Source organism: Suillus paluster (assembly GCF_016628075.1).
Source record: "Suillus paluster strain FC165 chromosome Unknown EDB91scaffold_54, whole genome shotgun sequence".
In the NCBI taxonomy this organism is placed as follows: domain Eukaryota; kingdom Fungi; phylum Basidiomycota; class Agaricomycetes; order Boletales; family Suillaceae; genus Suillus; species Suillus paluster.
Genome location: NW_024537614.1, coordinates 134,067 through 149,296, shown reverse-complemented (window position 1 = coordinate 149,296; position 15,230 = coordinate 134,067). Strand labels below are relative to the sequence as shown.

Here is a 15,230-nt window from a genome sequence, read left to right as displayed (position 1 = left end):
ACTCTAATCAGATTCAGTGATATCTTCGGGGTTCTGAAGATAATACTGCATGCAATTAGAGTTAGCGCGGGGTGCTCCGTAGTGCTCGCTCCCAAAAAAATCTTTGTGGCTTCTGTCCCTTCAACCTTCGGGTCATCAAGGACGGCTCCATCGCTGCCCTCCTGCCAACGTTGAAACGGGTGGCACAGCTGGTTTTTGAAACGGTGAGTATGGGTCGAATGTGGCCCATAGCTGAGATCGATCTACGAGTAACTTCGAATGATATCCACCTGAGAAATTGCTACGTTAAACGTCCTCGCGAATAAGTTGTATTCATGGTGATGTGAAACCTAGCAATTTCTGCTACGGTGCTAATTGTTTGCACTAGTTTCCATGATACATTTCGTCTGCTCAGCACTCCTGGTGATGGCCTGAGCGTGAGTCCCGCACCATTTGTACCTTATGGTATGCTTAATTTTACTGAAGGTTATTGGCTAGAAATGGCTAACGTCGCTGGCTGAGCGACTGATTTGTTACTGCGGAGCGATCAGACCGCTGAGGTCGAGCTACGCCGCATCAAAAAAACCACAATAGCTACTTTGTGTGACACGTTTCCCATCACCGTTTGGGACTTTCCAGAGTTGAAGCCTTCGCTGACGATGAGCGAAGGCTTCAAGCCTGGACAGTCTTGAATCTTCACCGTGGACCTGCCCTTTCCACCCGCCTATCTACCTGCTGCCCTCATAGCACCGACGAGTTAGAGGTCATCTTAAAATTGAAGTCGTTGGTCATTTTGGATGTTCGACATTTTGATGTTTAGTACCATCCGCGTCCCAGCGCTGGCAATGCCCCCAAGAACATCGCCAATGCCGAATTAAACCCGAACACGACTGCAACTAGCCAGTTTCACGACTAGTTCGAGTTCGAGTGCAGGTGGACAATTTATCAGCGCGGACTGATGCCTGTGATGTGTCTTTTGGGATTGGTTGGGAGGGTGATGCTCGCATGTCTTGTTTGACGTACGGGAGGTGCGAAAACTAGGGCCGGTTGTTGTCGGTCGCACCTTCCCGTTCTCAACGAGTATTCCTGACCAGGTCTCTTTCAAGCTACAAGCTTGTCATTAGTTAAACTATAGAAGAAGGAAGACGTTCGTTCCCTTGGATAACATCATCAATGCAATCACTACGACTGCACATCATAGTTGTTCAGATAACGCACACGCCTTGTTAGTGTGTTAAGAGATCTTCTAGGCTAATTGGATGTAAAGAAAGAACATTGGAATGGTTCGAATACACGCATGCACATGTAAAAAGTTGAGTATCTCAGCATTGCTATAAGATTGCTTCTATTACAAGTAGACTTTAGTCTTGGAACGACGGTGGTATCTTTGCCTCATCTGGTATCTTTTCCAGCAGCCACGTCTGAAATACAAACTCATTTTCCAGTGCGGGCGTTTGGCCCAAGAAGAACGAGGCGAATTTGAGAAGGCAAGATCGCGCAACTGTCCAGTTCTCTTGGTGCGATGCCGACGGACGCAGAGTGTTGTCCCTGAGCCTCACAAATAGAAAGTGGGACTTTTCCTTCGAGCATCCTGTAGCGTCCACTTTCAGCCAGTCATCAAGGGGTCTGCCCTTGCTCAGGAGCTCGCCACCTTCATACCGCAGAGAGACCCAGGTAAGGACCCAGATGAACGATTCAGCATCGTGTCGGTAGAGGTGCTCAACCTCGCCGTTGATGGCAGCCGGGGTGAGAAGGTCGATCGCCATGAAAGGTACTGTCCCTGTACGCTCGTTGCCGCTGGGACCATCGTGTTTGGTCGATGATAGGTCATAGTCGTTGAGGACGCCAATCCATCGACCATCTGAGGTCTTGTATACCATGAGATTGCTAGGGCTGACGTCGCGGTGGTAGACGCCGTTTTCCCAAAGGACATGATGGCCTGGTGTCGCGGATATGAATGGACAAGAAGAAGCGCAAAAAGCAGCAACACCCACAGACAACAACTTGCCACCATGCGGTGAGGAACTCCATCCCGCTCAACTTCGTGATCGGGATAAGCTTTCTGAATACGATGATGTACAGGACCCGACTGCCTCGTTCAGCATCGTCCATTCCTAGCGCCTTCCGGATGTTCGCCGTGGATGTTCCTTCAAACTTGTGGAACCAAACCATATCTGGGACGTGACCCTTCACCTTCATCTCGCGTTCCGCAATCTTATACACCTTCTTGAGAATCTCGGGCTCGCTCTCACGCGACTCTTCTGGCCAATACAGCTTGGCAACCAGGTCGCTGCTTGTGTTATGAGAATCCGATAGCAGACTCGATAACTTGATGCTCTCCACTGGAAAGACGGTGGTTGCGCGTCCGCGCAGACCGAAGTGAGTTGTGCGATCGTCTGACTTCAAGTCAAATTTGAGGTCGACTAGGCCATGTTTTGGATCCTCGACGTGGTGAATCTCGCCCGAAGATCCAGGCTCAGGCTCGAATACCGGATTATAACCCCAGTGCGCGTATGCCATTCGCTGCATGGCGAGCAGCAAGACCATAAAGCGGGGAAGGTCCTGAACGAAGTTGATGCCAGAGCATTGAATTGCATTTTGCCGATCAAAATACCAGAGGTAAAGCATGTCGTCTGAAAGGAGCGATCAATGTTATGTGAGGTCTGCGTCATCCCATCAATCAACTCACCATTCACCACACAGGAGATGACGTGCTGCCGAGCAACATGAGCCGCGAACATCTCCGCGACGTACACACCATTCTGGACGATGGGATGAATTCTTTTCGGCTCCTTCTCATTGCCTTGGTTCTCATTGTTGCTCTTGGGTCGCTTGCTGCTGGGCTCGCTGGAGTCTAAATGACCAGAAGTACGCTTCTTGTCTCCTTTGCGTTTAGATTGCCCAGACTGAGTCGGAGGTTCTGCTGCGGATGTCAGCAAGGAAGGAGGTAGCAGCCAGACATATGGAGTAGCTACTTACGTGTATTCGATGTTTCGTGTGAGCTCTGAGTGGGACCGTCGGCAGGCGCAGGCGTTGAACCTGCTGGCTCAGCGGGGTCGCTCGTTTCACTCCGAATGTGATATTCCATATACTTCTGGTCAGAGGCATCGTAATCCTTCACTGTGTAAGTCGAAGGCGGACGTTTGCAGACGAGTCTTCGTCCGCTTGAACTCCAGTATCGATCGAACGCCCGTCCATTGAAAGTTGACATCGGGCTTGCGGCACGCCTGTTCACGTGTACATCTGTTCCTTGCTGCAGTCCTTTCCATTCTTCCGCACGTTCCGAGCGCTTTCGCGAGAGACGATGACGACGTCAGGTTTACGTCTGGCCTCTGCGCCTTGGTGCGTTTGTTTCATGAACATCGGGTCGTTTAGCATGAAATAAGATATCATTAGAGTCGTCGTGAGTCTTGGAAGAAAGTAATCCGGGCGCGTCCAGGTCACTCAGTTCAAGGAGTGCACGATTGGCAGCTCGGATAAAAGGCGCGTAAGAGGGCACTTCTGTAGTGCATTCGACACTTTGACAATGGCGTTAATCTCCTTTCGCACGATTTGAACTTTTGACTCACAAATCAGACAAATGTCTGTTGATAGTCCTGAGCGGCGCTGGTCTGGTGGCAGAGGGGTAGGACGGCTTGGAAGGAATCGTTAAGTAGTGTCGACTTGTCAGTCGGAGGGGATTTTGAGGGATCTCTGCAGCGATAAAGGAGCTCCCGCAGCATTTCATCGAATTCGCATCTGCTGAAGTCCTGAACGTCCCGCGTAATCCATAGACGGATATCGTGGACGCTGCGCGAATGAAAGAGTTTAATACCAGTGTATGGTGACTAGATAAAGTGCACGCACTCGACACCTAGAGTACTGATATGTTCGCTAACAACAGCAGAACCAACTGCATTTGGGGTGGACTTGAGCTGGGGGACAGCGTCGACGCCGTGGGGAGGCGTCTTTGGCGCAGTGGCGCCAGGAGTATTGACCATGAGAAATCTTTGCGAACTCGTTGAAGACAAGCAAATGCAGATTGAGGCTTGCTTATAAGCCAGGTCAATAGTACTATTGTTTAGACATTTCAAGGCCACAATCGATACGTTGATGTTGAGCCACAGTCACGGTTCGAACCAAACCATCATGATCACAGCCACTATCATTAACTTTTTTGGACGCCCAGCATGATCATCGAGCTTCTTTTTGTTCAGCGCGCGGAGCCGGTCGTGAATGATGTCTCTAATCGTACTCTTTTTGTTGAATGCTTAACAGAATCACATCTGTAGATTATCAGCATCACTACCATCATGCATCAAGTTTCGATGTCGCACACATGATCGCCCACCGTGATTTCTGCAACGAGTGAGTCGATTATTTCTCACTGATTCAGACATCAGACATCAATCTCCCAAATTGCGCCATTGTTCATTTTTGCATGCATCGCTCAATGAATTCAGCCAGAACAAGGACTGGTTGTTTCTGCGCTCAGCGGAACGTGAGCAAAACAATCTCGCAGAAGAATTCTGCCCATGCAGCAAGTTGGTGTGCTTGGACGGAGCTACTACGGGTCATGGCTGGCAGATTAATGTCTGGTAAATTGGGCTTCATTGAGATCCTCGGGACATCACTCATGCGGAGGGTCTAGAGCGCTGGGCCTTCCAAATGGAACCTTCTTCATTACAAGGCGCTGGTCTCGAACTCGTTGAATGAGGCACAGTCTGTATAGGCGGATGAAGGTTCCCGGATTCCTGTACGCTTATTGAGCTCTTTCAAGCCGCTCGACAATTTCTTCCTCTTTGACCCTCGCGTCTTCTAGTGTTCCCTGTAGCTTATACCTGATGATCACCTCGAAGACGCTTGCGACATTCTCCGGCCTCCATTATCTCCCCTGTCGGACGTAGATCGATCTCAGCGATGAGCCACATTTGAGCCATACTCACCGTTTCAAAAACCAGCTGTGCCACCCGCTTCAACGTTGGCAGGAGGGTAGTAGTCCGACATCATCGAGCACCAGATAAGTTCATATTGTAGGACATTATCTAGGACTTCGATGAAGCCGTCCTCGATGACCTGAGGGTTGAAGGGACAGAAGCTACAAAGAATTTTTGAGGAGCGAGCACTACGGAGCACCCCGCGCCAACTCTAATTGCATGCAGTATTATCTTCGGAATATTAATCCCTGAATCCGATTAGCGTTGGCGCTATCGGCGAAAACCAATCATGACGGTGAGTAAAAGTAGCGCTGACGCGGCAACGAAAGTAGTTAACTCCGCCCAAAATAAAGGTACATAACCCCTGTACGCTACTGTATCTCTACCAAGGTATACCACACTGACCACCAGCCATGTCCTCAAACACCATCTACACACACGGACACCACGAATCCGTCCTCCGCTCGCACAGCTGGCGCACCGCCCAAAACTCAGCCCCCCACCTCCTCCCATACATCAAACCGCACATGCACATCCTCGACATAGGCTGCGGGCCCGGAACCATCACCCTCGATTTCGCGCAACTCGTCCCAGAAGGACATATAACAGGAATCGAACCTTCCCCAGGAGCCGTCCTCTCCCAAGCGCGTCAAATAGCCCAAGAACGAGGGATCTCGAACGTGGAGTTCAAAGAAGGGGATATCTTTGAGCTGCGAGAGATGTTTGGGACTGGGAAGTTTGATATCGTGCATGTGCATCAGGTGTTGCAGCATATTGATAGAGAGAGGGTAGCTGAGGCTTTGATGCAGATGAGGGCTGTTACGAAACCTGGAGGGATTATCGCAGCTAGGGAAGTGGATTTCGCGGCTATGACTTGGTTTCCTGTTTCAGAAGGGATGAAGGAGTGGGGGGATACGTATCAGCTTGTGGCGCGTGCTAATGGGGGAGAACCGGATGCGGGGAGGAGGTTGGTGAGTTGGGCGTTGAAGGCGGGGTTTGCTAGGGATGAGATTATGACTTCGGCTGGGACGTGGTGTTTTAGTACGCCGGAGGAGAGGGAGTGGTGGAGTAAATTGTGGGCTGATCGGACGCTTTCTTCGAATTTCAAGACGACGGCGCTCAAGAGCGGGCTTGCGGACGAGGAGAAGCTGAATAGAATCGCAGCTTCGTGGATGGAGTGGGGGAAATCAGAGGATGGCTGGTTCGCGATCTTAAACGGCGAAATCATCTGTCGCGTGGATTGAGGGCATCGTATACATGAACTCGATTATCATTATCAGAATATGAGCGGGGAATGTAATGCAAACAACAGCAGATAAATGACGGAGTTCCACATACAACAGAAATAGTAAGCGTAAGAAAGCGAGAACTAGGATGATAATCAACGTGGCCCGCGCCTGCACGAACACTCAGTCCTCTTCATCCCCATCGAGTCTCACGACTTCGAGATAACTCTCCGGTACGAGAGCATGCGCACCTGTATCCTTGAGGCCATCTTTCACAACTACGGCCCATCCGACCCCGCCTCCTCGTCCGACGACACGGACCACTTGGTCCTCCTCGAGCTTCATCTCCGCCGTTCCTTCTGGCTCGAAAGCATACAGCGCACGGTATAGGCCAGGGTGCAATGTGGGCTCTCCCATCTCCTCATTCTCCTCTTGGTTCTCGAAGAAATCATCCGGCTCGTCATACACCTCACTCTCATCATCATCTCCAACACCATTTCCAAAGTTCCTTGCAAAATCAGTCCGAGAGGGAAAATCCTCTGTAGAAGAGGAGGAGCTTGAGGCGAATCCCCAACCAGATTGCAACTTCTGAAGTCCCCACTTGAATCCTCCCCAACCATTACTATCATTCTCGTCCTCCCATTGCTCGTCTTCCTCTTCTGTCGACGACTTGGAGGTCATTGAGGACGTCGACGAGGACGACCCGCGTAAACGGCGGGCTAGAACTTTGGGACGATTGGGGCGAGGTACGTTTGGACCTTCACCTGAGAACCGGACATCTGAAGGTGCAAATGCAAAGTCGCGAATTTTGATAAGGACTTTGGAGTCTGCAGGTGCGGGTTCTGGCTCTTTCTCTACGACCGCTGACATACCGAGGACATCTTTTGCACGACGTCCACTCGGGGTGCGGCTAAGAACTGCATTGGGGGAGAGTGCGCCTGATATGGGGCGAGTTGTACTAGAGACTGGGCGGGAATTGACGCCTGAGACTGGGCGAGAACGGGATTTGGAGGATGTGCGGGATAGGCCTGAGGCACGGCGGGAGATTGCTGGGGAGGGGGGTGCAGGACGGGAAGATGTGAGTGATGTGACAGACTGCGTGCTAAGGCGGTGTGGAGGCTGTGGTGATACTCTAGAATCATCTACATCGTGAGATTCTGGATTGATCAAGAGTCTATGGGGAGGTGGGGGTGGATCTGCGGGTGCAGAAGGACCTTCTCGCAAGCCCAGAGAACGGGGGTCTAAGTAAGTTCCAGGGAAAGAATCGGTGGTAGGAATGGGCGGTGGTGATTCCTGAAAGGAGATGACGTGGAAGAGAGAGCGAGGTACGTTCAGCATGGAAATGATAAAGCGGGGAAGGAAGGAGCGGAAGAAAGCCAGAGACGCTCGTGGGGGACTTACCGCGCCGTTGGGTGTGGTTGGATTAGCCTGACCATTGCAGGTATGGCCATTGGCAGCGGTATGAGAAGCGACGCCAGCCAAATCATTCAAGTCTTTCTTTGATAATTTCCTGCCTGCTGAAGGTGGGCGGGCGAACTCATGTGGCCCTGGAGTGGGCGGGGGAAGAAAAGAAGAACCTGGAGAAGGGAATGGTGGTGAAGAACGCAAAGCATCTACAGTTATTTAGGAAATGACTATTGCATCAGGATAAAGTACATTACATACCTCTCGCCATCTCGTTGTGTATGCTTTCGTAGGAGTCGTAGCAAGGTTTGACTATAAGTACTCGTCGGTCGTGGTTTGTTCGTTTCAGACAAAAGACCTGCTTTGTCTGACCTGCTCAATGAAAATGCAAAAAATACACGAAAACAGTCGAAAAGACTTTGAAAGAGTTGAAACAACTCAAGTACACCACGCAATGAATTCAAATTCCCATGACAACCACACACAACTCCATTGTTTGTCTTTGTTTATAGACTACACTCCTTGCAGTTAAACTTCATATAAGGATATGACCCAGCCTCAACATGACGCCGAATATGAAAGCGCCTACGATACAGACCTAGAGTGGTGCGGGCACAGGAAGAACTCTTCTTGGACCGTGTTGGACCGATGCGGGGGATCGGTGGATCGGCCAGAATTGGCTGGATGAGGAATCGGTTAATCTGAATCCGTCGCTGAGTCTGAGTGGAGGGAGGTCGGGCGTCTTCTTTGGAATGGTGAGGAAGGATGTGGACTGGGAGACGTGTCTGGGTGCTCGTCTATAGTGAAGTTTAGGATGCGGAACAACGATCTCATACGACTTTCATCCAAAGATTGAATGTCGTAACAGTATTCCAATGAGTGAGGGAACCGAGCAAGCTCCGATTAGCATCCTCGAGCGTTCCGAATAAGTAACTTGTTGCAAACCGTCAATGCTCATGTTGTGCAATAAGTACATACTACATATATTATATACAGGATGAGCTTGTACGATTTGAAGCTCGAATGACGTGATTCGACATGATGGCCTTTCTTGGATAGGTCGCCGCCTCATGGCAGCCTGGCATGACCAGGCAGTGATGCGTTGAGGGAGCTGAGTAAGCTTCGAGTGGGTCCCACTTGAATCTTGCTGTGCGACTGTCATCACTTCAGACACTACAGGCCTAAGTTCTGAACTAGCTTTTAGTTGGTTCTGCATTTGTCATATATTAGGATGCCGACGATTGAAAACTGCTTGATATTTCTTGTATGTCGAGTCTAATCCACCGTTCAATTGACTCAACTCACCCTTATAAATGACAGATGTTATTTTATTTTTGGCTACGGTTGCGCGGAGGCCAAGTATCTGTTGCTGAAGTTTCTATTGATCCACCTTTTGTAAGCAGGACCTCTACGTCTGACAATGACCATAGTGAACGCAGCCCCGTCGCAAAGAAATCGCCAGTCGCTTCTTCAGTTCAGAAAACAACTCTTCGGACATCAGACGTCCTTTGTATCGAATCAAGTAATATCATCAGGCAAACCAATTACCCGACCGTTTCGGGTGGTCTTGGAGATGTTTACAAATGTACATGGAACCGTGGTGCAGGGTCGGAAGAAGTACTTCGGATATTCATATTCTCTGTACATGTGCTCACCTTTATCTTCAGGTTGCAGTCAAATCTCCACGATCTCCAACTCAAATTGATAGTCAAATGGTCGTCAGAATCAACAAGGTGTGTTTGGATAGCGTCTGTAACTACCAAGTGTCTGAACTTCGTTGACTTTGAACGCAGAGCCTTGACCGCGAAATCAGAATCTGGGCCGTATTAGAGCATCCATATGTATTACGCTTGTATGGCACTGTACGAGATTTCGGTCCATTCTGCGCTCTTGTCACCCCCTGGATGCCAAACGGGACTTTGGACTCCTACCTAAATCATGCGGATCTCACGGAAATGGACAGGCTTTCCATGGTGAGTTTTATTTACGAAGCCGATTGCGAGAACTTACCATGTTTCAATAGCTTCGACAAATCGCCGAGGGGCTCAAGTATCGTGAGTAGTAATCGACTGGGAAGTAATCGACGTAACTGATGGTTGTATTGTGGACAGTCCATGACAACAACGTGATTCACGGTGATCCTGATCCAGTGTAAGTTTACATACTTACGCTGTGTATCTATCATTCTGATCGTGGTTGTAGTACAATGTCCTGGTAGCTGCCGATGGATCCCCGCGCTTGGCAGACTTCGGTATCTCGAATATCATGGTACAGTCCAATCCGGCATTCTCCTATCACACCTGGTACAGTTCGTTGGGTCCGCTCCAGAGCTCTCAACGCTCCGGACGATCAGCCTATACAATGCGCTACCGAATCCAGTGACATATATTCTTTGGGGGTATCATGCTTCAGGTCAGTCTCGTATTTATCTTGTTTGTGTCACTGACATGGTGCAACAGGTGTTGTACGGGAAACAACCCTATTGGTGGTTGAAGACTCCCATTCACGTCGTTTCAGCTAGGTTCAAGGACCTCGAGCCCATTGATAGCAGCGTGAAGATTGAAGCACATCACCTGGATTGCATGCGACGGTGCTGGTCAATCGAACCCAAAATTCGCCCATCGGTAGAAAAGACTACGGCGATCATTAATGAGATGTTACCAGGCGCTCCTGACTGGCTTGCGTTCTACAGCCTTCGTGAACTCCCTAACGAGGTGATCACAGCATATGAACATCGCGGCACTGCGGCAGGGGGTCTCGGCGATATCTGGAAATGCAGTTGGTGCAAGAACTCAGAGGAGACTAAAGTCAGTGTACTCTTTTATATGTCCGAAGCCAAAATTCACTCATTTCAGGTTGCAGTCAAATCAGTCAGAATTCCTCACACAGGCGATCGAGATGAAGTAATTAAGGTTAGTTTTTTGGCGCGTTGCGCTCGATAAAACGGGGTTTACTATACCTCTTATTTGATAGATGATTACTCAAGAGGCTCTCGCCTGGGCCAAGTCGTCACACGATAATATATTGCCGCTGTATGACACAATCCCTTATTTCAGACCTCTTCCCGCCTTCATGTCTCCCTGGATGGCCAATGGCTCGTTGTCCGACTATCTACGCCGGGAGTTCTCCCGTCTATCCTCAACCAGGAAACTGGATATCGTAAGCCCATCAAGTAGCATGATTATGATCGTCTCTGAGCTTGATGACAGCTAAACCAAGTGGTAGCTGGGCTTAAGCACTGTAAGTGGTATTCCTGAACGTCAACCATGGACTCAAGGTTGTTGTCTAGTGCACGGCGGTGGTATCACTCATGGTTCTTTGACAAGTGTAAATCGTGTGGATTCTATTCGTCATGCGCTGACCACATTCTCAGGATGATGTGTTCCTCGACGGCTCTGGTAGGGTCTACATTGCTTACTTCGGTCGCCTATCCAAGATTTTTGCGCAAACACAAACTTCCACGTCTGGCTCAGCTAATGCCTTCGAATTAAGGTACATTGCGCCCGAATTGCTCGCGCCTATTGCAGATGCAGGAGCCTCGAGACCAAGTAGAGCTGGAGATATCTATTCATTTGGCTGTCTCATGATCCAGGTGTGTTCCTGCGCTACTCGAAGCCAGCCATTTTGTCTGACGTTCCCTAGGTGTTATCAGGAAAGATACCTTACGAGTGGATTCATGATCCCAACGAAGTACTTCCAGAAAGAGTCAAAAGCACACAGCCCTTCCGCCTTACACAGGTACGTTTCCTACAGAATTTTGTGCTGGAGCGCCGACGCCGGCTACGAATAGGAGACCAATGAAACGCATTTGACTTTTGGACAACAATGTCTGTCAGTTAAGAGCGACGCTCGTCCGTCAATTGAGGATGTCTTTTGCTTTTTCGTAGTCCAGAATGTTGGGTAGGTCATCTCCCATGCACATCTGTTTTCATACTCACTGCTTACTTTCCGCAGTGCTACTGACTTGACAAACTTTATCATTCGGGACAACAAGTACCCCGAGAACTGCGGGGGATATGCGGATATCCACATGTGCCGGCTTGCCTTGGACTCGACGACCGTGCTCATACAGCAAGCTGTTTCCAGTTACCAGGTTACTCTTGGTTGTGTTGACGTGAGCCTTAAACAAACAATTCCTCCTACTTTTCCAACGGTAGTCTAGGTCGCAGTCAAGGCACTAAGACCGATGGGGGCTGCCGAGACACCCAGGATGATCAATGTTGGTTGAAAATATTTTGTGCTCCCATTGCACTGATTGTTACTTCACCAGCGATTGTTGAGGGAGATTAAAATATCGTCCGTACTCAATCATGACAATATTGTTCCTCTCTGGGGTGTCACACGTCAATTTGGAGTTTTTCCGGCCTTGGTTTCACCGTGGTTAAGGAATGGCACCTTGACCGACTATCTGGAGGATAAGCACGAAAAGCTTTCCAGTGGCGATAAGTTTGCACTGGTACGTTGAAGTCGTCGCCCCGCAGCGACCATAGTACTGATGATGCTTTAGCTTAGGGATGTAGCTCGTGGCCTTCAGTATCGTAAGTCTAATGTTTGCAATTAACACGACACAGCTGACAAAGATCTGGTAGTTCATTCGCAATCGATTGTCCATGGAGACTTGAGTGGCGTACGTGCACCTTCAACAAACTTGTGACTCCCTAACTTAAGCCTTTTAGTTCAACGTCCTTATCGATGATGATAGAAAAGCGCGTCTCACCGATTTTGGTCTCTCTGCTTTCCTTTCAGCTAGAGCAAGCCAAGCTTTATTGCCTACTGCTGTTGGAGGCACTCCGCGATGGATGGCACCTGAAAACCTGATGCCCGATGAGAGCGATATGCTGTCTGTGTTCTTCAAGGCAAGCGATGTGTATTCTTTCGGGGGGATCATGCTTCAGGTGCGTGTGCGATTGCCATCCGAGTGTATTTGCACCTGCGCCAAATGCCGTTTCCACACACCCACATTTAAAGGTGCAAATCTACGGTTACACAAAATGCTCACCCACAGCTTCAGGTATTGGAGGGAAAGGTCCCATACCACTACATCCCCAACGGTGGCGTAATGCGCCAAATATTACAAGGAATTACGCCTCGAAGGCCAGACACACCTGTTATCATTGATGGCGACTGGGATTTCATCCAGCGATGCTGGTCGGTAGATGCAGCGTCTCGGCCCTCTAGCACGGAAGTTGTTACATTTATGGAGGAACGGGCTACGATTGTCGTGTAAGTAGTTGGTAGCAAGTGTTCTTCAGGGAAAACGCAGTCCTCTCAATTCCTTAGCTCAGCTGCGCAAAGTCCCGAATGGAGTAACAGTTCCGACTTCTTGTCGTGCGTATGCTAACAGGTACCAAGACAATACGGGTGCTTGCCCTGCGGATAGGAATAGTGCATATGCATATTATCAGTATACGTAAAGCATGAACTAATGAGTTTACCTTTGTGCACATTCGCCATCTGCAGCAACGCCGTCTGTCAGGCTGCCGTGGTGGTTCATGAGTCACGGCACGTTGTATGTGCTCGTTGGACGTCGTTTGTCGTTTTTTGAAGACCGGCTTTGCCTGAAAGACTATGCCTGCTCAAATGAATCCGGCTGTGACACTGCAACTTGCTTATTTGTCCTTAGGTGTTATCATCTCTATCCTACACCCGCCATGCAACTCGTCCACTGCCATACCGACTCAATGATACCCGACGTTCCATTCCCGCAGCTCGCTTCAGCTCAGTCGACACCGTGCTCCTACTAGGATCAAACTTCATATCAGGAGCAGGCGTAGGTGATCCAGCCTCGACACGACGGCGAATACGGAACTGCAACATCGCAGTGTTGGGAAGCGCCTGTGCTAGGAACGATACAGGCGACAACGACCTAGAGTGGTGTGGGCACGGGAAGAACACGTCGTGTCTCTTCTTGGGTCGTGTTGAAGCCGCTTTGGACTGAATTTGTGTACGCGGGGGATCGCTGGATCGGTGTGAAGAGTCTTGGCTAGATGAGGAATCGGATAATCTGAATCCGTCGCTGAGCCTTCCGAGCCCGTCGAATACCCCGCCTCGGCCTTTCTCTAGGCCTTCGAAACCCAGGCCTACTAGTCCTGACCGACTTTGCGCGTGCAAACCCACGCCGTTGGGAGTACTGAGCGCAACTGAGTCGTCGGAGCTGCTGCTACTGCTGAGTGGAGGGAGGGGTGGGGTGGTAGCAGGTGTATTGTTTGGAACAGCGAGGAAGGATGTAGACTCGGTGTATGGCGGAGGAGGGAGGAAGACGTGAATGTCAGGTCTGGGTGCTTGGGGAACGCGCCTGTAATGAGGTTTAGGAAACGAAGGTATGGATCGCGGATGAGGGGTAGCTGTCGACCCTGGCATTCGCGCTTTCTCCGGCTGATAGGATGTCTTCTTTGATACAAGGAGCGTTCGGTGGGGCCAAGAGAGAGCTCGAGGTAGATGCGGTACGGATATGCATGGTGTGGGCGTGCATGGTCGATGGATAGTGAAACTGAGGCAGAAAGAGGACGGTGACGAAGGCTTTAAGTGCGGCGATAGAAGCGCGAGCAGGGAACATAAGATACAGAAAAAGGTAGCTTACCTGGTCGAAAGCAGAAGCGCAGCTCTTATGTATTGGCCGTAATGCATGGCTGACGGGATGGGCTGACCAGACAAGTGAGCAAGGCTGACAGGATGGTCAGTGACCCAGACTCTTGAGGGCTGACCAGGAAGCGCGTATAGATCACGTGAGCAAAATCATAGCGATGACCTAGATCAAACTAGATTCAATTCAAATAATCCACGAGCATTCTTAGATTCACGTACTGAGAGAATAGACATCGTACTTTGCATGCTCATCATGCACAACGACAGTGCCAACTTCGACGTAGTCATGATGAAAAATAAGCAGCTTATAAATTCTCCCCGAGAACCTGCGTGTTCGGACACTTGTGTTCGTTGTGGGACTCGCTCGACTCTTCAAGCGAGTGCTTCAACGAACGAAGCTTCAAAAGCTTCAAAAGTTAGCGTGTTGCGAAAAGGAGGACAACCTGCGCTCGTTGCAGAACTCGCTCGACTCCTCGATGAGACCTACATTGAGGGCTACCTGAGAGAATTGAGCGCGTGCTACAACGAACGTGGCATGCGAGTGCCAAGGGCCATTCAAGCTCCGATCGAAACACGACTGAAATTCTCTTAAACCCTGCTTCTGATGTGATCGCAGAATCCAGATAGTCCCTAGAGTCACTCGTAATGTCGTTCTCAGAACTCCGTTCATGAGTAGTCCTATGGATACCGTCACCAAGATCAACATGGCCATCAGCTTCGCACTGTAGGGTGTTGGTATTATTCACCACAACCAGTCCTCCGAATCTCAAGCAGCCACGGAGCTGTGAAAAGACACGAAAATAATTTCATCACGGATCCTGTCGTCTTCTCTCCATCACACTGTTTCAGATGTCCTTGGTGTTGAGGCGGATCTTGGGAACCAAGGCGCGTCAAAGTTGAACTGATGCCTATTCTTCAGAAACCGGATACTTGGGGAGCAAGGCTTGTCGCTATCGTCACCTCGCACGACGTGCAGTTCGAGTCGCCCAAGACACTCCTCCATGAGGTCACATCTCCGTCTCTTGTTCCTGTATACGATATTGACTTCACGGTCTACGGACAGCGACATCGAGGTATAGAGATTGCTCTCAGTGGTCGTCCAATCGCCGTGTGTAAAGAA

The 15,230-nt window shown here is 49.8% G+C and overlaps 6 protein-coding genes across 6 annotated transcripts; 2 read left to right on the top strand and 4 right to left on the bottom strand.

Moving 5' to 3' along the window:
- Positions 1 to 1,340: 1,340 nt before the first annotated feature.
- On the bottom strand, positions 1,341 to 3,190 carry EDB91DRAFT_1251464 (uncharacterized protein; the record flags this gene model as incomplete). Its single annotated transcript, XM_041323386.1, has 4 exons — positions 1,341 to 1,918; positions 1,974 to 2,612; positions 2,669 to 2,899; positions 2,959 to 3,190. 4 exons carry the CDS (start codon positions 3,188 to 3,190, stop codon positions 1,341 to 1,343), a joined length of 1,680 nt encoding a protein of 559 aa, XP_041174243.1.
- A 361-nt stretch (positions 3,191 to 3,551) lies between these two features.
- EDB91DRAFT_1251463 (uncharacterized protein) lies at positions 3,552 to 3,959 on the bottom strand (the record flags this gene model as incomplete). The annotated part of the gene is made up of 2 exons (XM_041323385.1): positions 3,552 to 3,768; positions 3,826 to 3,959. 2 exons carry the CDS (start codon positions 3,957 to 3,959, stop codon positions 3,552 to 3,554), a joined length of 351 nt encoding a protein of 116 aa, XP_041174242.1.
- A 940-nt stretch (positions 3,960 to 4,899) lies between these two features.
- On the top strand, positions 4,900 to 6,222 carry EDB91DRAFT_646646 (UbiE/COQ5 family methyltransferase). Its single transcript, XM_041327980.1, has 2 exons — positions 4,900 to 5,190; positions 5,249 to 6,222. The coding sequence occupies exon 2, from the start codon at positions 5,309 to 5,311 to the stop codon at positions 6,137 to 6,139; it is 831 nt and encodes a 276-aa protein (XP_041174241.1). The 5' UTR covers positions 4,900 to 5,190; positions 5,249 to 5,308; the 3' UTR covers positions 6,140 to 6,222.
- EDB91DRAFT_1149546 (uncharacterized protein) lies at positions 6,204 to 8,015 on the bottom strand. Its single transcript, XM_041319372.1, has 3 exons — positions 7,787 to 8,015; positions 7,523 to 7,734; positions 6,204 to 7,414 (listed from the first exon to the last, which is right to left on the bottom strand). The coding sequence occupies exons 1-3, from the start codon at positions 7,794 to 7,796 to the stop codon at positions 6,305 to 6,307; spliced, it is 1,332 nt and encodes a 443-aa protein (XP_041174240.1). The 5' UTR covers positions 7,797 to 8,015; the 3' UTR covers positions 6,204 to 6,304.
- Positions 8,016 to 8,610: 595 nt separating this feature from the next.
- On the top strand, positions 8,611 to 12,954 carry EDB91DRAFT_1149532 (kinase-like domain-containing protein). Its single transcript, XM_041319371.1, has 23 exons — positions 8,611 to 8,789; positions 8,846 to 9,258; positions 9,319 to 9,498; positions 9,549 to 9,579; positions 9,637 to 9,674; positions 9,728 to 9,776; positions 9,835 to 9,923; positions 9,985 to 10,332; positions 10,381 to 10,437; positions 10,499 to 10,684; positions 10,735 to 10,765; positions 10,815 to 10,852; positions 10,899 to 11,117; positions 11,168 to 11,263; positions 11,316 to 11,425; positions 11,480 to 11,639; positions 11,688 to 11,744; positions 11,796 to 11,981; positions 12,033 to 12,063; positions 12,115 to 12,152; positions 12,202 to 12,420; positions 12,537 to 12,748; positions 12,811 to 12,954. Exons 2-23 carry the CDS (start codon positions 9,109 to 9,111, stop codon positions 12,833 to 12,835), a joined length of 2,550 nt encoding a protein of 849 aa, XP_041174239.1. The 5' UTR covers positions 8,611 to 8,789; positions 8,846 to 9,108; the 3' UTR covers positions 12,836 to 12,954.
- EDB91DRAFT_646522 (uncharacterized protein) lies at positions 12,872 to 14,363 on the bottom strand. The gene is made up of 4 exons (XM_041327979.1): positions 14,330 to 14,363; positions 14,106 to 14,273; positions 12,961 to 14,015; positions 12,872 to 12,895 (listed from the first exon to the last, which is right to left on the bottom strand). The coding sequence occupies exons 2-3, from the start codon at positions 14,150 to 14,152 to the stop codon at positions 13,166 to 13,168; spliced, it is 897 nt and encodes a 298-aa protein (XP_041174238.1). The 5' UTR covers positions 14,153 to 14,273; positions 14,330 to 14,363; the 3' UTR covers positions 12,872 to 12,895; positions 12,961 to 13,165.
- Between the last annotated feature and the right edge of the window lie 867 nt (positions 14,364 to 15,230).